The sequence below is a fragment of the Myxocyprinus asiaticus genome, chromosome 3, assembly GCF_019703515.2.
Source record: "Myxocyprinus asiaticus isolate MX2 ecotype Aquarium Trade chromosome 3, UBuf_Myxa_2, whole genome shotgun sequence".
In the NCBI taxonomy this organism is placed as follows: Eukaryota; Metazoa; Chordata; class Actinopteri; order Cypriniformes; family Catostomidae; genus Myxocyprinus; species Myxocyprinus asiaticus.
Genome location: NC_059346.1, coordinates 60,611,523 through 60,634,386, shown reverse-complemented (window position 1 = coordinate 60,634,386; position 22,864 = coordinate 60,611,523). Strand labels below are relative to the sequence as shown.

Sequence of the window (22,864 nt, the reverse complement as noted above, 5' to 3'; positions counted from 1 at the left end):
TAGGTAACAGTACAAGCAACATTAATGTATTTTTAGTAGAGTCCAGGAAGTGTTGTAACACATTTAGTTTTAAAAATCTACAGCTCTCATATTTCCAACTGATTGGTTAATTGGTGTTAACCTCACCCCTCACCTAACAAAAAAAGTATTTCTACATGATACATAGGGCTATAATATAATAAATAAACTCAGAAAATATGCAGCTTGTCACAACTATTTTAATGTGATCAATTAACGTCTCCAAGTTATCAACAATCCTCAAATTTTGGGCTTATAGAAAAACATTGAATAAAACGCTTAAAATTCTTGCTATTTTAAAAGATAAAATGCCTCAAAATAATCATTTAAAAAAAAATCAATATAGGTCTAACGTAGGAAGCAAAATGTACAATTAAATAAGCTTATGAAACATGACATATTGCGTAAGCTATTTCAGCAATATGCCACTTTAAATAAATTGCCATTGAAGCAGAGCATGCTATAACCTATGCTTTGAACTGATATCCTAGAAATTCTTATTTCATCTTAAAAATAAAAAAAATCTCAAATTTTATAAATTGAAGAGAATTAACTTATGTGACTACTCGACCATTCGACTGATGATGGAATATTTATTTATTTTATTCATTTATTTGTCAGGGACTATGCACAAAAAAACCAGATTTAGCTACAAGCTAATTTCCATCTGCAGTCCCTGGACAGGTAAATAAAATACTATAAATAAAAAACATGCAAATAAATGTACATACATACACACTTATACATTAACAGGAAAATACTAACATCGTACAAAATTAATGATGACAAGTTTGAAGTTCTAAAAGACAATTTTTAACATTTCTGGAGAACGTATAAAAATCTACACAAATTTTAAGATAATCGGGTATCTTATTCCATTCTTTAATTGCCTTGTATGAAAAGGCAGATTGTGCAAATGCAGAATTCAATATTACGCATGTGAAAAACAAAAATCTAATTAACCTACAAAATAGACTTTATAATTATTATTTATAATTATGTTCTCTTAGAAAATCATGCTAGTATGTAGCCTAAAACACAATAATAGCCTATTAATTAGTCTTGAACCAACTTTTCGCCGAATATTGGATTTAAAAGTCCGAATAATAGCCGAAATATGTATTCAAATATTATAATGCGAACAGTAACACTCAGCTAATAAACACCTGCCGACAAAACATTATCACTGGAAAGATCATGACTTCAAACATCATCATGAATTCATATTACCGATATTATCGTATTTTTTATTTTTTTTATTTTTTTTTTTATGGAAAGGCGATAGCGTTAAAGTCGTCTTTTCAAGCTTAGACGGAATTTAAGACTGGGATTTTTAGAGCCCCAAAAATGCCTTTGTAGAGTTTTCATGGCCCAAGTTAGCGCAGAGTTCAATAAATTGTGACAGCTGGTATTGCAGCCGCTTGTAGAAAATATTAGCAGATATTAGTAAAATATTATATATATATATATATATATATATATATATATATATATATATATATATTTTTTTTTTTTTTTTTTTTTTTTTAACGCAACAAGCCTATTTATTCTTGATGACAAAATATTTTTTCATAAGGCATGCAAATGCGGTATAAAACAATAAGCAAGTTGCAGAATGCATGGATTCCGCAACAGGTCACATAATAGGGTGAACAGCTGACTTCGAGGCGTGCTGGCAGATGGTTGGTATAAGCCGGGTGGTGGTAGTGTGTGTGTGTGGGGGGGGGGGGGGGGGGGGGCTCTTACTTATTGTTTAGTTTTTTGAGCCTCACGCACAGACAATAACCCCATCCAGTAGCAAGAAAAGATGGAAAGGCTTCTTCTTACAGCGTGAGCGCAGTTTTGCCCGTCTGCTGCTTTTCTGCCCACAGATGTCAGTCTTTCAGACTCATTTACGATACGTTTTTCTTTGTAATAGATGCGTTTATTAAAAAGAAAAACTATAAAAAAACACGCACAGTTTGTACGAAATCAAAGCATGTAATCCTAGCTATTCATAACATTAAAACAATTAAATTTTAGAATTCATTTATTTAAAGAAAACACTATAGGCTCAAAAAGATAGGTGAATTTGTCGCATCCAATTTCTAGTAAACTATGCAGACTTTATTAAAAATACGAATTTCTATCATTTATTTACATCCATTACAACACACAACCTGTCTTATATAATAGCTAAGACTTGACATTTAAATAAGCCATTTTATTTCAATCCGTATGCCTCAAGAATGCCTCGATATCGTTAGTGTTCATAGACGTGTCCTCATTCCGGTTTATTAAGGAAGTTTCCATGAATTCTGAAGTCTAACTCTAAAATCAGACCTCAGCGTCCAAATATGACTGCGGGTTTTCTCCAAATACGGATTTGCCCCTCCTCTTTCTCGAGATCTGGCAGTGGAACCCATTCATAATCCAGGTCCCAATAGACACTGGCTGCATCATCACGTTGTCGTGGTTTTAAACGCCTGTTCGCTGCATCCTCATCATTTACAGGAGGTAATAGGCAGAGCACGCCGCCTCAAGTTTTGAGCCTCTTGTGGATGTATATTGTAGCAGTGTAACAGTATATATTTGCAGAGAAAGACACTATTTGGGAAGGGTTTGTTGCTCCTATAGAACATGTGACTGTAGTTAACGGACGAAGTACTTAACTTTGGCTTCAACAATGCATGGGTACCGAAAAAGGACAAGTCTACGCAGCAGGTTCCCTGATAACTTATAAAAAGAAGGAGAACATCACAGCCTTCTCTTGAAGAATATCGGAATTCTAAAAATCGGAGGAAATCGTGATATCTTGACATAGTGGCGAGCAGCATCTTCAGATACTTTTGAATTTTTGTAGTAGTCCTTCTGCAGTTTTTCACCGGAGGTTGTCTTGTCATTCCGATTTTATTTTAAATGTTTTGGAGTCAAGATCACTTGGCAAGAAACACCAGTGGGGCGAAAGTGCAAACTTTGGAAGAAGAAATGGATCCTGTCCGTTCTTGGGTGCGGAATGTTGGTGTTATTGATGCAAATATTGCAGCACAGAGGTAACTGACTTCTGTCATTTAGTTAAAGCTTTCATATATCAAAGTACATCACATAAAGACTGTATGAAATTGCCTTTAATGCTATCCATGTATCCCAAATAACAGAACCTAATAGAGCCCAACAGAGCAGAATTTGGGCTTATAGCTGTATTAACATATGCTAAATATTTGCCGCGCTAGTCTATATTATAAAATTTGCACGTGCGATTTCCGAGCACTGTTTATATATATATATATATATATATATATATATATATATATATATATATATATATAATGATAATTATTAAGCTAATTTCATTTATCATTTACAATTTAATTGCACATTTTTAAACATCCCCTTGCAAAAAAAAAAAAAAAAAAAAGTTGAAGCAACAGCAATCTCTTTGGCCGCGCAACCATAAAATGGTACAGAGATAAATAGCTCTGCTCGCCTATAGTGCTGCAATTAGCTGAGGGTGACACGAGCCGACTGAAAGAGCCAAAACAAAACAAGACAATACCACAAAACACGGGTTGTCTCACGGTGATTCACTCATTTATAATGTTATCTTATGACGCTTGAGCGCGTCACTTGAACGGCGGTTGCTTGTGGAACTTCTCGTTCCCCTTTCATTTCTTGCTCATCCAAACAGTAGTCGTTGTCTACTGTTTATTTTCGTTGTCCAACAATTATACCGTGCTTATAGCCTAAGCACAACTGACAAATCTCAATATTGAAATGTATTTATTTATTTTCATTCTTAGACTGCAGTAGTTATATCAATAGCCTAGTAATAACCATCTATTAAGTCTATTGTTAACGAATTTAAACTAACGTCTATTGCATTTGGATTTTTAAGTTTGGATCCGTCTGTTCTGGAGCCTAATGATAGTAGTTCTGTAAATAAATCGATGACAACAACCATCTGCGGTTGTTCGTTGGTCTACCTTCTTTTTCTTTTTTTTTTAAATATTAGCAGTCAATTAACAAGTTATCATTTCGGTCTCTGAACTAAATGTTAAAAGTTGTAGGTTTGAGGTGATAATTTTTATAGCAGTCAATATTCGTTAACGGTCAGCAATTTATTTAAAAGCTTTGATGGCTAATTTTGGATGGTGCAACAAGTCCATACTGTATTAAAGTTTAGACTTTTATGATGACTATTTCTGATGATGCTGCAAACACAAACGTTTGTTCCGAATCTTCACGTCACCCAAAATAAGTCGACGATTTTCGAAATCTTATAGAAGATTGAGTCTTATAATCCTGTGATTTAACCAATTTGAAAGTTTTAGAAATTAACGAGAGCACCTAAATATGCGGAATAAGGTCAATAGAGATTCAGATCCATGCTTCATTACATTATCTGTATTTACAAACGAGTCAGTGAAGTTAACAAGATGCTAATACGAATCTCGAAATCCTCATCGTTTTTGATACGTACATGCGCTCAAGGTGTTCACGTTTTTCAATGAGAACCCGACCAAGAGAAAATCATGAATTCCATAATAATAATAATAATAATAATAATAAAGCAATAATAATCTAAACTATGTAAATGGAGTTTTATGAAACAGCTATTCTATAAAACAAACTTTTAATCTCACAACTTTAAGATATTTTTTATCACCTTAGTTTTCTATTACTACATTATTAATGCAAACAGGTGAATATGTGAATTCATGCATCACAGAACTATCCAATTCTAAAATACAAATGTGGTTCAAAATCATGCGTTTTGTGCGCAAATGAGACCACTAACAACTAACAAATCTGGAGCTATATGACAGCAAGAGATTTCAGTGTGTGTGGAAGGATTTGAATTAAGAATTGTATTGAAGGCAATGTTGAGTGAGTGGTCAAGCTACAGTATGCAAATTGTGAAAGCAGTGTGTAAAAATATAAACCGTCTACTGTTTATTCTCCAAAACCCCTCATCCACAGTGGAGTGGCCTTATCCCGAGCTCACTTTGAAAAGCAGCCTCCCTCCAACCTCAGAAAGTCAAACTTCTTCCATTTCGTGCTGGCACTCTATGATCGCAATGGGCAACCTGTGGAGGTGGAGAGGACCGCATTTGTTGACTTTGTGGAGCAGGATAAGGTATATTCTTTATTATATTTTACATTGATTAGACATTACTGAATGGTAATCAATAGATTGAACATTACAAATGTTCTGTCTGTCTAATATACGGTATGTATGAAGGCAAATCCTACATTTTTTACCTAAAAATGAGTGTTATTGTTAGTTGTTGTGGTACTCTGACCTTATTTACTGTATATCTTATTCTCTGTCTCCCCATCCACTTTTCTTCTCTACTTTTCATCACTCCTTGGGCTTTGGTAGATTCTCTGTAGGCCAGTTAGCTGTCAAGTTAGAGAAGAAAGAAAAGGACAAAACACAGATTTTGATAGAACAGCCTTCAGAAAACATGTTCAGGGACTCTAAAACACACACATAAGAGTTTATTACCTGTTAGTTACTGTAGTCATTACTCAGTCATAAACTTGTATGTTTTCCTGTTTTGAATTTGGAATGCATGCAGTCTCCTAAATGTTAATTTAGCACAATCAAATTCTTTGTTCTTCTCGCATCTGTTTTTGCCATTGTTCGAAGGAGCAGACTGGAGAAAAGACCAACAATGGCACTCACTATAAACTCCAACTCCTTTATAGCAATGGTATGTTCATCAATTTTATCCACCTATATACCTGTATGTCTGTGTATATTTTTCTGTCCATTGGGACTTAAAGTTTATTCACTCAAACAAGCATTGATCTTGTGATCTATTTTATGCATTAAATGAACATTTTATATTGTTTATTGATGTTTCTCAACAAAGACACAACTGACTCTACACTACTGTAATAAAACTACTGACACATCTCACCCCACATGCTCCTGCTATTTGACCCAATTGCAATGTTGTTCCATATTTATCTGACATACCCTTTTCATTCGTCACATAATTTTTGCTTTCATTTAGCTAAGAGAGAGGTGTCAACAAAGTCTGTGTTGTTTCTGTTTACAGGTGTTCGCACAGAACAAGACCTTTATGCACGACTAATCGATTCTGTCACTAAACAGGTAATGCTCCACCTTGTGTTTCTGAGGCTAATGTCCAACTAGCAACATTAAAAACTTTCTTAGTTTTGCTCTACAGTGTGTTGATAACTCCTTTTAAATTCTCTTCTCCATGGTTTAGCCCATATCATATGAAGGACAAAACAAGAATCCAGAAATGTGTCGTGTTCTGCTAACTCATGAGGTTATGTGCAGGTGAGTAAAAAACACAAACCAATTCATACTTTTGCTGCACAGGTCTTTTTGTGTCTCCTGTTTCAGAAAAATTTAGCAAATCTGGTTTGCTTTAGCACTGTCTATAGTAATTTCAAGATCACTACTTACTAAAACCCCAATAAAGATTAAAAATGTTAGCGATGACTGGACTACCATTCAATTGAAGGTGACATTATTTAATATTATCTGTAATACTCAAAGCTCTCCTGTTAACAGTGCTTGCTGCACACAAACATTTCGGAGGTGATGGGAGTTCATTGCCAGAACTTTGCTCTGTCAGCATCCTGTGGGAAGTCATGCAACTCCTTGGTACTTTTGTGCCATGTAAATACACATTTGTCACCTATGTTTTAACAACACAGAAAAAAAAAATAAAAAATACTCTCATCGGCAAGGTATTGATGAACAAATTGTTTAACCCTACATCACTTTCAACAATGTTTAATATTTTCACCAACAGTAGTGTCATGACAACTCATAATAATTTGTATGAGATGGCAAAATCACAAGATATTATTATGTCTTGGCTAGTATGAAAAGGTATAACTTTTAGACCAACTAATCAACAAACATTATTTCAAATTGGTACAATACAAGCATCACATATTTGCTTGCCTCCAACCCAACACTTTATTTAAAAAAAAGGAAATGTCTGTGAACAAGTTTGGTCACTCATTCCACACTATTTATGCAATACAGAGGACTGATGTATGTCAAAAACTTTAAAATATGCTTTCCTCATCTAGTTAGACTTTACTGTTAGATTACTGTTTGGGTTTGGGTTATTTAAACTGTACAAAAAGGACTTTAAGACATTACAGCATAATTTTCTGTTAAGCTGCTTTGAAACAATATGTGTAGTGAAAAGCGTAAACAAATAAAAAATATTTGACTTAATTTCTTACAATTTCACCATCTCGTACATTTATTATTATTATTGGATTGGGTTGAATACCCCCCCCCCCCCCAAAAAAAAAAAAAACTCCCTAAATTAACCACTATTCACTGAAATGTAAAAAATAATGCATGCTATCATTGTTATCCACCTTGGGCAACTTGTACAAAACAGCAGTAGTAGCCACGCTGCTTGAATACATTAAAAAATCTATCATCAGGGAACATGCTGAGAGTCCAGCCTTCTTCTAAAATATTTTCCTAGACTGATTCTTACTCTAAACTTGTAACAATGACTCAATACACAAACGAGGTACGGTATCATAAGCAAAACATTTTCTGTACAGGACGAGCACAAGTTAATGTCTAAGAGCACACATGACAGCTGGGTTAAAAGAAAGATCGACAGAAAGTGTCACAGGAGACAGAAAGAACAGAGGGTGTGCGGTGACCTCAGGCTTGAGGACAGCATCAGGGAGGGCAAAGGGGGAGTCAGAATGGTTTCTGCCCCCATTGTGTAGCCAGCAGATGCCCGAGTGGGCGCTCACAGCTGGTTAATAACAGAGCTGATGGGGAAGGGGGTGCAGAGGGCAGGCGACACAGCTGGGGAGTGATTCTGTCTGACTGGGGGGGTTTGTGGGGCGGGGGAAAGGAGAAAGCATATAGGCAGATGGCCAGGGGTGGGGGGCACTTTTTTATGCTGGTGGCGTGGTGCAAGAAGGGGTGGGGGGGTGGGGGGGGGGTGGATGCCTGGTGTGTGTGGGTTGTCTGCTCTGTGTAGGGTCGTGTGTGTATGTTTTAGAAGCGGGGCTGAGCTTGATCATTCACAATCAATGTGACAGATTGCTGGCCTGCCTTTTTCTGCAGAGTCCCTTAATTATCTCAGTAGTAGTGGTTTTATGCTGCCTTTCAGAACAAGTCTTAACTCTTTCATTTTGTTCTCTTTTTCATACACAGTCGCTGTTGTGAGAAAAAAAGCTGTGGTAATCGCAATGAGACGCCATCTGACCCTGTCATCATTGACAGGTAAGTTCAGTTTATTAAACTAGGGCCACATCCACACCAATCTGTTTTTGATTGAAAACTCTGTTTCAGTTTCATCGTCGTTTTCCAAAGTATGTGGTAAAGAGAACGTTTTTGATGCGCTCCATTTTTGGTGGAGAAAAAACAACTTTCTATTGTGGACATTGCCTAAAACAAGTAACAAATAGTTTGTGTGATCTCCACAATTAGTTTGACTAAAGGGGAAAATAAACATGAGAAACTTTTATATTAAGAGGGTTTGTTTGAGAGTATGAGCCTGAGCTGCTTATCTCAATGTCAGTATAAAAGTCTTAATTATAAATGTAGAAATAGATATCAAAACAGATATTTTGTCTGTTTGGGTTGAAAACAGTTTGGTCAATTTACATTATGGTAAAAAATTCCACCACTGGAGACCACTAGTGAAAATGCTTCTATTTTGCATTATTTTCTCATTATTATTTCAATTTTAATTTTTTTTTGCTTACCAAATTATGGTTTTGGTGGACTTTTTGACCGCTCTGTACTGTTTGTTTTCAGTCAGTGTCTGTGATTTGTGTTTTTTATTATTTGCCTCCTGACTGAAATAGGATCAGTTTCGTACTTATTTTCGAAATAAGTACTTATTTCCACCATGCTACTTAAACTACAACTCAGTTTTAAAGGGATATTTCACCCCAAAATTAAAATTCTCTCATCATTTACTTACCTTCATGCCATCCCAGGTGTGTATGACTTTCTTTCTTCATCAGAACACATTTGAAGAAAAACAGAAAAATATCTGTAACAAGGTTCTTAAGATGTACAAGGAGGAGGCGGGAAACAGCTGAACAGTCGACGTAAAACTTTAATAACAAACTGAACTCAAACATAACATAAAATGAGCTTTGTGTGTGTCTCTCTCTCTCTTGAACTGACGTCTCCGGCCCCCCTTATCTCTCTCCCGCTGATTAGTCAACTCAGCAAAAGGCATGCATCATCAAGGCCCTGCCATGCCCCCCTCCTCATCACAATATCTTAGCTCAGTAGGTCCTTAAAATAAAAACGTACTTAAATATTGATCTTTTCCACAACAAAAGCGATCATTTCGCTTTAGAAGACATTAATTTAAATTATTTGGAATTTGGAATGCCCAATTCCCAGTGCGCTTTTAAGTCCTCTGGTCGCGTAGTGACTCGCCTCAATCTGGGTGGCGAAGGATGAATCTCATTTGCCTCCGCGTCTGAGACCATCAGCCCATGCATCTTATCACGTGGCTTGTTGAGCATGTTGCCACGGAGACATACCGCGTGTGGAGGCTTCACACCATCCACCGCAGCATCCGCGCTCAACTCAGCACACGCCCCACTGAGAACGAACCACATTATGGCGACCACGAGGAGGTTACCCCATGTGACTCTACCCTCCCTAGCAACCGGGCCAATTTGGTTGCTTAAGAGACCTGGCAGGAGTCACTCAGCACGCCCTGGGATTCGAACTAGCAAACTAGCGAACTAGGCGCGTAGCCAGCGTATTTTACCACTGAGCTACCCAGGCCCGCCCCCTTGCATTTTAAGGACTTACTGAGCAAAGATATTTTTCTATTTTTCTTCAGATGTGTTCTGATGATGGAAGAAAGTTATACACACCTGGGATATCATGAGGGATAGTAAATGATGAGAGAAATTACATTTTTAGGTGAACTAACCTTTTAAATGTCTGTGTGCGCTACATAAGCTACTTCTTTTGCTTTCTCATTCATTCTGAATCTCTCGCTGTCTCAACCTGATCACCCCCCAAGCTATCTCAAGTCAAGTCAAGTCAACCTTTATTTACAGAGCACATTTAAAAACAACAGAATTTGACCCAAAGCGCTTTACAAATCAATCAAATAAATATACAATCCCAGAATTATACACATAAAATAATAATAATAATAATAATAATAATAAATAAATAAATAGATACAATTAAAAACTGCATCAAGTATTTACCTAATTTAACCTATTAAAAAGTCCTATTCAAATGCTAAAGAATAAAAATACGTTTTCAAAGAGGATTTAAAAATGGCTATTGAAGAAGCTGACCTCACATGGTAACGGAGACTATTCCAGAGTTTAGGACCTACCACAGAGAAGGCACGATCACCCTTAGATCTATAGTGACAACAAGGAACCCTCAAAAGAAGTTGATGAGAAGACCTTGTTGCTCTGGTGGGGGAGTAAGGGATGAGAAGACCACTGATGTATTTGGGTGCGAGACCAGATAGTGCCTTGTAAACATAAAGCAGATTTTTAAAATCAACCCTGAATTTTATGGGAAGCCAGTGTAGAGATGCTAATACAGAGGTAATGTGATCCCTCTTTCTTGACCTTGTCAAAAGTCTAGCTGCTGCATTTTGAACCAGCTGTAGGTGGGATAACGCAGTTTGAGGGAGGCCAATGTATGATGAGTTATAATAATCTAACCTTGATGAAATTAGTGAGTGGATCACAATTTCCAGGTCTTTGCTGGAAAGAAAATGTTTGACTTTAGCGATAGATCTCAGGTGGAAAAAGCTACCCTTGACAATGGCACTAATTTGCTTATTAAAAAGTAATGATGAATTTAAAATCACTCCAAGACTTCTTACATGATCTTGTACATTCGATGACAGAGGACCTAACTGGGTGGCCAGGCCAGGTAAGGAGGACATGGAGGGACCTAAAATCAGAACTTCAGTTTTGCTTTTGTTTAATTTAAAAAAATTGTTTGCCAGCCAATGTTTAATATCTTCGAAGCAATTTAGGATGTTATCAAATGAACACTTCTTGTCTAAGCTCACTGGTAAGTAAAATTGGGAATCATCAGCATAACTGCTGTATATATGCTGTACTTCTGGAAAATAGAGCTCAGAGGAAGCATATACAAGGAAAATAACAAGGGTCCTAAAAGTGACCCTTGAGGGAAACCACATGATAAATGAGCCTATGTAGAAGAGAAATTCCCTACATTTACAGAAACATCTTACCTTTTAGATAAGAGGCAAACCACTGGAGGGCCATACCCTGGATGCCAACCCTACACTCGAGATGATTGAGAAGAATGTTATAGTCGATAGTGTTGAACGCGGCACCAAGATCTAACAAGACTAAGGCAACATGTAAGCCTGAATCCACGGAGAGAAAAATATCATTAGTAACCTTGAGCAATGCAGATTCACTGCTGTGCAAGGGTCTGAAGTCAGACTGAAATGTGTCTAAAATGCCAAATGTATTTAGATAAGAGTAAAGCTGTGAATAGATAACTCTCCCCAAGATCTTGGAAAAAAAAAGACAATTTAGAAATTGGCCTATAATTATTGTGTATTGCCAGATCCAAAGAATGCTTTTTTAACAAAGGATGTAGAATTGCATGCTTAAAACTGCTTGGAACAACTCCATTTACTAAGGAGTTGTTAACTATCGCTGTCACACTGGAACTAATAGTTGTAAAAACGTCTTTAAAAAGGCGCGGAGATAGAATATCCAGCTTGTAACTGGAACACTTCATCTTGGAGACTACATCTGCTAACTGTTCTGACGAAACTCAAAGTGAGGCAGAGAGCTGGATGTATTAGTGGTTGATCAAATTGTGGAGGTACAATAGCACCTTTAATATGCTCGATTTTGTGAGTAAAAATGTAAAAAAATTCATCACAGGTCTCTTGAGTAGCGTCCAAAAAAGCATCTGTCATGGGGTTTAAGACAAAATGGATAGTATTAAACAGTACTTTTGGTCGATATGGATATTACAGTTTCACTATATACAAGTCTATCACTGCATCCAAATATGCATATTTCCCTAATAGTATGCCAAAAACAGTATGCCAATGGAGTAGGGTGTCTGAATCTTCACTATTCATAAAAGAGTAAGTGCCATTTATACCAAAAAAGATGTTCCTTGTGCTTAAATTGTGCTTGTTGTTGTTATTATTGCGACATATATTTGGGTCATGAGACAATGCCCATGTTCCCAGATTAAGTATATCAGGAATGTATACATACTACTCACCTGCATACCTAAAAAACCTGCAGAGAAGTGCCTTCCTTCATCAAATGCAGTACATACTCTGAAAGTAAGCAATTTCAGATGCAGTGTATACAGTATATCCCTCTCTACCTCTCCCTACACTGTTCAAGCTAACAATGATGACAGAGCATCTCAGAGGATTTGCTCATGCTTTCGCGAAAAATGGTCTGATGTCTCTCAGATTTTCCCAGAATTTTTCAGCACCACAGCTGTTTTTATTCTTTGCTAAATTACTCTCCTCTCCTCTTCTCTCTCTCTCTCTCTCTCTCGCTCTCTCTCTCTCTCTCTCTCTCCATTTTCCTTCTATCTCTTCAGTTCTCCAAACAAGGCCAGACTTACCCAGAGGTTCCATAAAATGAAGGTTTTAGACAGCCATTTTTAGTATTGACAGATGTTTTGGGCTGTGTATTGCCTCATTAGTGAAACATTAGGATACCTTTTTAATTTGGCAACAGTATACAGTGTGTTGGAAGTGGTTGGCTTTTTGTTGTTGTTGCCATCTTTAGGGTGACTTACAACTCAGATCATCAGAATATATATTGTGTACAATTTTGAAAATCATTGGGTCAATGTAAATTTTTTAAACCAAACTGTACTGTGCAATATAATGTGTGAAAATAGCTAACATTGAGATTTGCACCACATCTTTTTCAATGACTGTGTAACAATATGAAACAACACAATAACTTTTGAAAGACCAAGAAGAGTTAAACAACAAATGAGATTAAGCAAAGAAGTTGGAAAAGGAGTTTAACACATCTGTTGGAAGCCATACTTAATTTTCAATACTAAATTCAGATTTATTGTAATTTTTATATTTTTTGCTAGTTATAGCCTGTACTAAAAAACAGAACAAACAAACAAAAAGCATATTCTTGATCAGTGCATTTGTCTTGTTTTTCTGTAAAAATATCTAAACATCCTTAAAACAAGATATTTTTTCCTGAGAAGCAAATCTGCATAACATATTAAGACTTCTTAAATGTAAGTGTATTTTTTCTCATTTAGTTGTCATGTTTTCTTTTGTTATATTTTGTTTATACTTAAAACAAGTGAAAAAAAAAAATCTACCAATGGAACAAGACAAAATACTCTTATCTATATCATACATTCTCTGAAAACAGGTTTCATGCAGTTTTGCTCTTTATTGGTAAACAAGACAAAGTCACTAATTAAGAATCTGAATATTTTTCACTTTAATAACCTTTGGTGTCTATGTTTACTCCTTTTCTTCTTGCCTTTCTTTTCCCTGCCACCTACAACCTTTTCCCCTAATATTGATATAATTAGTCAGCTCCATCAGGACACCCCCCCAGTCCATGTGGAAATTGAAATCCCAAAGCACCTACACCCCCCACCTTCTTTTATAATCTGCGTTTGTTTGGACCTGCTGCTCAGTCTGTCTCTCTCTTCTTCCCCCTTTCTGAACCCCCCCAAAACTAATCCTGTTATTAGTGAAAGGGGACAGAATAGCTCTCAGCTTATCCTCAAGGAGGCTTTTGTCACATTATGTTCCCCAAAAGTCCTCTTGGGCCTGCCAGGCTCATTGATGCCAATCAGTGTACTGTAGATAGAGCCGATTGTACATAAAAGGACCAAGATAACCAGGATAATTCTCTATTTCTTCTAATACTCTAATGATTATTTCACCTGGTGTCTGTAGAGACTTTTGGATCCACACACTAACATGTAATCTTTTGTCAAGGCTGGAAAAAGACATTTTTTTCCCCAGAATTTTGAGAATCCCCCAGTCATCATAGCAAAGAACAAAGGAAATTACATCATTGTGATAAGTCATCAATAATTATGACTTCAGATAAAGAGTCAGAACACTCGAACCCTTGTTTTATCTTTTTATGATATTTTTAAGTGTCTGATTTCCATCAGTATCCTATACACATTTTTTTTAAACACATTTGGAAACCTTCACTAGTTTTTTAGTTTATCTGCTTTACACATTCTTTTTTCAGAGGGTCTTATCATGTGGTTGCCATGTGTAAGTGATAAATTGATTGATAGACCAACTTAGTCAATTTAACACAATCAATGACTGATCAATAACACACCAGCAGGTTTGGCTATTCACTTTGATCCTGTGGATGCAAGCTGTTACTTCGAAAATGCTTTCATGCAAATTAGTAACAGGGGTGATATGTTAATGAGCATTTGGGTTTGCATACTTAGATCACGAGCTGTGTGTGTGAATCAGTGTCAATTATATTCACTTCATCCTAGTGTCATGCAAAGCATAAGTCAGGCAAATTAAAAGCACTTATTCCATATGGGTGCTAAGTAAATCACATGATAAAGGTTTCTCTGGGCATCATATATCTGAATTTCTCTAGTAGTGAACATACAGCTGTGTGGATAACAGCTTGAGGGTTAGCAAATCAGTACCACACTAGGTTCAATAAATGGATGCATATAGCCAGTGGGGGTTAAAAAGGAGCCGTTGAAAAGAAGCAGGAGAGGGTTGGAGTGGGTAATCAATTCCTTGCAATATCCCTTTAATTGATTGTTATAAGGAACAAAGCAGATGGTTAAACAAACAAAATAATCAATATGATACAATTTAGTCAATAGTTGCCTCTTAACCTCAAGAATAAGGCTATTGGATTGGTATACATACTTGTTTCATTTTATAATAACAGCCCTTCAATTGTGATTGCCATTGGTGGAGCTAGGGTGGGCTACTAGGTGTGTACTAGGTAGAATGTTTTTAGTAAAGCTAAGAAAGTTTTCAAAAGTGCCAGTACTTCGGTATCAAGTCGATACTAAAATATTAATATTATTTAATATTAAAAAATATATAAAAAGTAAGGGTACCAGTCTTTCCACGGTTTCAGTAATACCAAATACTACATGGCTGAGTGCATAGTATATTTTGTAAGTGCATAGTGTATAGTGTGTCATTTGGGACACAGCTACTATTTTCCTTGTGTTTGCCATCCAGCACTCACTGCGTATTTGCACGTCCAAGAAGAGCACTCACGACTCGTGATTGCATCTGTGTGTGAACGATCAAAATACCTATCTTTGGAGAGATATTGGATATTGGTGTTGACTTGGTCCATTTATATATATAATAAGTACCCAAAATGTAGATACATATCCATGAAAACAAACAGTAATATAGAGATGTGCTTGAGGAATGCGCAAACTTTTTCGCAAAACTCTTTAATGAAGACACGATGCCGTGGACCTCGCAAACTTCAATTCCAGCAAGTTTTTTTTTCTGCATTCACCACCAATTTTAGCCTATATAGCCAGCTAACCTCTTAACTAACTAAAAAAAATTAAAATAATACATCTCAAATTTAAGAGCCATCATACCAATTAAAGGACTTCCACTCATTAAAGAGTACTAACAAGCTTGAGTCTGTTTTTAGAGGTCTGAGGTAGAGTTTCATTTGCATCACTAGCTCTGTTCTGTTCTGTTCTGTAATGAGTGCACTGATCTATAAAATTCACACAGTGATAGGAATAGTAGCATCTGTCCCATCTCACTTTGCTAATCAAACCCAGGGGAGACCAAAACCATTAAATAGATGGAGAGAAAGATTTTGGACAAATCCTGATTAGGACATTTAGAGTGCACCAAATACAGCTACTTTTCTATATATTCTCTACTGTTCTGCAGTTACATTTCTACATTCCTTTATGATTAAACTAAATTTTATGATAAATAGATTTTATTATCCATAATAAATAGATCTCATTTGTTAGATGCTTTGAAAAAGAATGTCTTCTAAATGAATAAATGTAAATGTAATGTTCAACATAAATGTGTCTGTTGAAACCAGTAGTCACAATGAATGTGTTTACATGTACATCAATACGCAGATAACTACCAGAAATCAACTGATTTAAAATATCTGACAATGCAAGGAAGCCATGTTTACATTAGACTCTTCTTTTCTTGTCAAAACATAAATAGGCATATGTACAACAGTAGCGCACATTCAATATATCTGCAAGTGTTTAGAGGCAATGCAAAATCGGGATAATGGGCAAAAATCTACACGTGTAATTTAAGTTGTTTATGAATTTACCAAGAAAAAGGAAAACCATTTAGGGCGTTTACATGACAACATAAGCTGTCGGCTTATTAACATAATGGGATTGTGCATGTAAACACACTCATTGATAATGGCCTTCAACTGGATCCTATGGTAGATTTGTACCACTTACTGGACAGCAGGATTTAAAAACATTATTCTGGGCCCCGCCTAGTCACCGGGCATCATCGTGTGAGAGTATCATAAGTGCTTTTTTTTTTTTTTTACACTACAGAAGCACATGTAGAAAACTGCCTTATTTGTTTTGCCTTTTGTTTTTTCTACTTTGAACCATATCACTGCATATTCCCACATAGAATATTAAAGAGTGCTTAATTAACCACCCAGCAACCCTAGACATCTATGTGTTTACAGGTTTAAAACAAGCAACATTTATTTGCATTTAATCATTCAGTCATTTGCATTATTTAATAATTAATTACAATGTTAAAGGCCCAAACAGGATATAAAAGAGTTCATTTGAACCTAACTAGATCTACACTTCTTCAGCCAGTGATGAAGCCAGCCTTAAGTTCAGTTATGCAGCCATGTGTGAGGATGTGTATTTGTGCCTGTGTGTGTGTGTGATGGCACTGGTGTTTGACTGTCTTAAATTTCACTAATGAGTTAATTATGCCCCCCGCTGCTAGCCTGGCCCCTCTGTTTGTTTGTTTGTGTGTCTGCTTGGCAGCAATTGGGAGGAAATCCAGAAGATCTCATCCATGTGAAGGTCTCTGAACATTTCTGTTTGCCTTAACACCCCAACTTTCTTCCTTGTACATTCCTGTTTTTGTAAATACTGGAGGATTTGGTATTTGGACAAGTGATGTATTTGTGACTGAATAGATTGGCATATTGTACAAATGATAAAGACATGCCCCCCACAATATAGACATTTTGAATTTGATGAGCGGAAAAACTTTTCTTTTCGAAAGTAACTTTAAAGTAAAGTAATAAGTAATGTAATTATTTTTTTCCATGAAGTAATGAGTCAAGTAAACTGATTACATTTTTAGAGAAGTGATTAGTCATTTGTAGCGGATTAATTTTTTGAGTAACACGTTCAAACTTTTTTTGACTCAGAATTGCTTCTCTTGCCCTTGCCTTTAGGTCAGTGCTCAGTGTGCTTTGAGAGGATTTAATACTTTTATAATATAAAATCAAGAACTAAAGGGCATAACCTCAAAATCTAACTTTCTAATCCTTAGAAAGATAGTTGGGCATACAGCGTATCCTCCTGAGACCCGAGCATTACTGCTGTGTGCATTTTCCATTTCCCTTTTTGATTTGTAACTAATAGCACCTAATAAACAAGCAACAAAATAAAATAAAACTTTTTAGAGCAAATAGTTGTCCTCATATGTGGACAGTGAGACTACGTTGTGAAATTTTTAATAATACCAAGCTATAGAAAGTCTGTTTTTTTTTTTTTTATCAAATTGTTTATTTTTCCAGGAATGTTGGTTATTCATGTTTTTGAGATGTTACAGACATTACATCAGAAATTATCATAAATAATTCTGATTCATATCATTGACCAGCATCACTGCCAACTAGGGGTGTAACGGTACACAGAAGTCACGGTTCGGTACGTACCTCGGTTTTGGGGTCACGGTTCTATATCAGTTCGGTACAACAGGAAAAAGCAACAAATCCCAAATGTTAGGTTTCTTTTCATTTATTTTGAACAGACAGTAGTGCAAATTACAGTTTGTTCCACCTAGCGGCATTTAATCCCCCATGAGGTAATTGGTACAGTACAGCCTCCTTTAGTGTAGTAGCACTAAGCAGTAAACAGAATGCACTCTTGCATAGGCCATATTTTTTTGTAGGGTGGATAAAAAACAAAAGGTATTTGGTCACAATCAGCTACAAAACTGAAAAGCAACTCTTGTGTTATAAAAGTACAAAATAAATAGAATAATGAAAAATAAAACTTGTGCATTAGGAGAAGCCATTCTTGTTTTGGGTTGGTGCATAGATGGTCTCTTTTTCTTCTGCTCTTTTTCCTGTTGTGGTGGTTAGCAAACAGAGTTGCATTACCGCGCGCCCCCTTCTGGATTAGAGTGTGGATCGCCTGTGACTGACTCAGATGTATTCTTCGTCTGACTGCATGCACCGAACCGTGACGTCAGTACCGTGACGGTTCTGGACGAATACATGTACCATTACACCCCTACTGCCAACCATGCTAAAATAAAATTATATATTATAAATTATGAACTCAATCTATGAACTGATTACCATTGTCACATGTCTGCCAAACATGTTGAGTGGTCCAAACATAATCTGTAGCTTGAAACTGAACTTTAAATAGGAAGTAAATCCCTTGCTCCCTATTTAGTGAATGACTTAACCTCCAGTGTGCTGTTTGTCTGCATTGGTCTCAGAACAGTTTGAAATGCACCTTATTTTCATCCTTACTCCGTATACCGCCTCTGAATGGAACATTTTCCATCTTTTGGGTGCATCCATTGATTCTCAGTGTGATAATGCACAGTGAAAATAGGATGTTTTAAATTAAGCTGAGCATACAGTCCATGTACATGGTCATTGAGTTTAACAGTGTGTCATTTTGTGATAAATTGCTCAAATTTTAAAAATGGCATATTGGATGAAACTAGAGACTCTAATCTATTGACTCAAACAGGTTTCAATTAAAAAACTTAATTGGGTTTCTTACCAGATGTAGTTTTGTTGACGTTTCAACCAAACTCAATCTTCAGTGTGATCGGTGCCATGTTGTTTGGTCACATGACTCCATGCATCAAAAGTTTAACCCTTTTGTGACAGCACAGATTCTCCTGAACTGAGATCAGTCGGTTTAAATGAAATTAAATTATGCGTTGCGTATAGCGAAGCCAAAATACAGTGTCCACATGTGGACGCGGGGTTGCATGAGGTTAATGGATGTATGAAGCTAATGGAGGTGTCCTAGCAGAGTAACCATATGTGTATTTTATGACATTACATGTTTCACCAGTGTTTGACAGCCAGAAAATGGCCAGTATATCTATTGTTTTATCATTTAAAACCCAAATGGTGAAATGTATTACTTGGAAAGTGTACTTATGCTTACTTTCTTTAAAATTAATGCCACACTATGTGTGTGTGTGTGTGTGTGTGTGTGTAATTAATCGGTCAGGACTCAGGCCAGGGTTGATGGGGCCACTGACAGCCTCTCAGCAGGCCTGCTGTGAGCCCCGTTAGTCTCTCTACTCCTCTTTCTTTCTCCTATACCCCTCCAGCACAGTTCCTCCCTCTCCCTTTACTCCTGTCTGCATCTGTGCACATTTGCTATGGATTAGCCATGGACATTACATTACTGCCAGATCTCCACATATTCCGTCATGCAGTTTTTCTCTTATTATTATAGAATAATTATTTATAATATTATTTATTTGCATGGAAATAAAATCTGTACTTTCGACAGAGGCACTGTGGTGTTTATGCTCTTTAGCTTCTGCTTTTAAACAGCATAACATCTTTCGAATTTTACGTAGCCCTAAACCACAGAGTTGGTTGGAGCAACTACAGTGGAGAGAGACAGACAGTATCAAAATTTGTGAATGAATCAAGACAAGAACCTTTTTTTCTGTGATTTCTCGAGCATTATACTTCAGGCGAGGTGTCAGTGTCCAGAAGAGTGTGACGTCACTGCATTAACAACTAGTTGTTCAGGTTTTGAACATGCTTCACGGATTTTATGATAATTCGGTTGTCACTTCCTGAATTTTTAGGGCATGAGTTTGGTCCTAGAATGGTTCACCCAAAAATGAAAATTCTCTCATCATTTACTCACCCTCATGCCATCCCAAACGTGTATGACTTTCTTTCTTCTGCTGGACACAAACAAAGATTTTTATAAGAATATTTTAGTTCTGTAGGTGCTCACAATGCAAGTGAATGGGTACCAAAACTTTGAAGCTCCAAAAGGACAAAAAGGCAGCATAAAAGTAACCCATATGACTCCAGTGATTAAGTCCATACCTTCAGAAGCTATGATAGGTGTGGGTGAGATGTTTCTCAATATTTAAGTCCTTCTTTACTATCAGTCGCTACTTTCACATTCTTCTTCTTTTGTTTTTGGCAATTTGCATTGTTCATGCATATTGCCACCTACTGTGCAGAAAGGAGAATTTATGTTAAAAAAGACTTAAATATTTATCTGTTTTTCACCCACACCTACTATATCGCTTCTGAAGATATATATTTAATCACTGGAGTCTAATGGATTACTTTTATGCTGCCTTATGGGCATTTTTGTACCCATTCACATGCATTGTGAGGACGCACAGAGCTGAAATTTTCTTCTAAAAATCTTTGTTTGTGTTCAGCAGAAGAAAAACATTCATACACATCTGCGATGGCATGAGGGCGAGTAAATAATTAGAGAATTGTAATTTTTGTGTGAACTATCCCTTTAAGCTATCAAAATATGAGTAACACTTTGCATTAATGTTCCCATTGTAAAGGTTTATAAAGGGGTTCATTAATGACTAATAAGTAATTTACAAGATGAATAAAAAGAGTGACTAATGCTAAATAATGCTAAATGCAAAATGCTAAAAAATCCTCTTATTTATACTTATCTTAATCAAAACCATAAAATGCCCTTATTCATGCTTTATGTTGCAATGCAGCAAAAAAAAAAAAAAAAAACTATTATAAGGAATGTAAAGCTGAATACCTTATTCGGAAAGGTGCGAACAATGACTTCAAAGCGGATAACGAAATCTATCGAATAACAGAAAACATATTTATCAGACTGATTATCCAATAAGCACAGGGATAGAGCGATATTTTAAATCAGCATATCTAAAATGACAATGCAATGGTGAGTCTATGCACACTCCAAACGATTATAGAAAGATTAAAAGGAGAGATAATGTCATTTTGCTACAGTCCACTTTGTCTTTATATTAATTACTGTAATGCCTTGATTCACTTGTGTTGTCACTTTCCCTGTCACATTGATGCCAACAGAATGGTGCTACTCTGAGTGGTGTCCCAAGTTACCTAAAATCCTCTGTAAAAACACTTTTCAGGTCTTTATGTTCATTCACAGGCAGCATATATCATATAATAAAGCCTGATGATCATTACATCATACTGAACTTTATGATAATAGGTTTCTAATGTTGGCAACTCCTTAATAAATGCTTATTATGTGTCCACTTTCCATTAAAGTACATTTTCATAGGTTACTTATGTTGAATAAGTGTTATTAAGTAATTATAACATGCCAGGTAAATGGCTCACTATTTGGCAGGTATTGCATGAAAGTCACCCTTCTTGTATGTTGTTATAAATGCATATAAATTATTTATAATGCATTTGTAAATGCAATATTAGTCATTAATGAACCCCTTCATAAACCATTAAAGGTGCAGTATGTAAGATTCAGAAACCCTTGTTATTAATGACACCTGTGGCCGTTAAGTGAACTGCAGCCAGCTACCTGTTGCTCGTGCTCGCGCTCATGCACACACTCCATAGGGACACAAGCGAGCGTCAGCCAAAACAATGACGCAACGTACAAAGAGACTGAACGTGATCCACCGGCATCATGCTGACAGATGAGGTAACATAATTAAAATTACACAATTATGATTGTTTTACTACAAACTTTGAGACTAAACTAAAACTACTTATCAGCTAACATAGCATACTGATACACACATACAGCTACATACTACCGAATTATACCAGACAGTTTACTATTGCACTGCACTGTTATGTTGCACTATTGTATGTTTTGTATGTCATATGTTGTACTACGATCAAGAAACAATCGTATTTGCTTAAATTTATCCTGTTTACCTGACTTTTAGTATAAACAGAAGATTGTTGAAATTATTTAAGCAAGGTAGCTTGCAATTCGTCAGCGTTAGCAGGCAAGATCAAGTTAGCTAAAATTACACAGATCAATCCTTATGGCACTATATTTCACATGCTTTGCAGTTATGTAAGCTTACCTGTCCAATAAGTTTTGATCCCCAAAACCAAAAGAAGGTCCCTCCAGATATCAAATGCCCTGTCGATGTTCATTCTAGTTTTCAATCGACTGCAATCACGTTCCCGCTTAGCCAGACGGATTCAGTAGATAAATGTTTTGTTTTTTTTGGCTTACTCTGAGTTTGTGTAGGAGTCGGTGTTGTGCTGGGAGCCGGACGTTTGCTGGATTCCATCTCTAAGATAACGTTACATAGTGTTGCAGTTTGTTGTTGCTGTTGAATAGCGGAAGAGAAGCTATTACTGTCTGAGGCAAGGCTCTCGGGAGCACGCATAAACGTCACATCCTTTGGATTTTTCCGGCAAAACCGACCCGCTCCCTTCACATGAAAATCAGTCTACAGGCTTTAATAGGCAACCTAGGAAGTCTGGGAAGGGCTCATTTTTTAAGTTGCGTTACAAGACGTTCACACATTGGCAATAAAAAGGGGAATATTACATTAAAATTGTTACATATTGCACCTTTAACAAAGGGAACATTAATGTAAAGTGTTACTAAAATAGGAGTGAC

General features: G+C 36.3%; 1 protein-coding gene and 1 long non-coding RNA gene across 3 annotated transcripts in view; one reads left to right on the top strand and one right to left on the bottom strand.

Annotated features, from left to right (window-relative positions):
* The first annotated feature begins 2,125 nt into the window (after window positions 1–2,125).
* Window positions 2,126–22,864, top strand: part of LOC127426463 (transcription factor COE2) — a 45,195-nt gene continuing 24,456 nt past the window's right edge. Inside the window, exons 1-6 of one of the 2 annotated variants that reach the window (XM_051673308.1) lie at window positions 2,126–3,050; window positions 4,978–5,134; window positions 5,657–5,714; window positions 6,066–6,121; window positions 6,240–6,313; window positions 8,186–8,254. In XM_051673308.1, the coding sequence (XP_051529268.1) occupies window positions 2,917–3,050; window positions 4,978–5,134; window positions 5,657–5,714; window positions 6,066–6,121; window positions 6,240–6,313; window positions 8,186–8,254 (548 nt within the window). In that variant the 5' untranslated portion in view covers window positions 2,126–2,916. Of the gene's footprint in view, window positions 3,051–4,977; window positions 5,135–5,650; window positions 5,715–6,065; window positions 6,122–6,239; window positions 6,314–8,185; window positions 8,255–22,864 lie in introns of both variants that reach the window. The other variant, XM_051673299.1, reaches the window with a different exon arrangement.
* Window positions 4,641–22,498, bottom strand: LOC127426516 (uncharacterized). Its single transcript, XR_007894791.1, has 3 exons — window positions 22,317–22,498; window positions 5,301–5,400; window positions 4,641–5,084 (listed from the first exon to the last, which is right to left on the bottom strand). It is a non-coding gene; the product is annotated as an uncharacterized LOC127426516 (long non-coding RNA).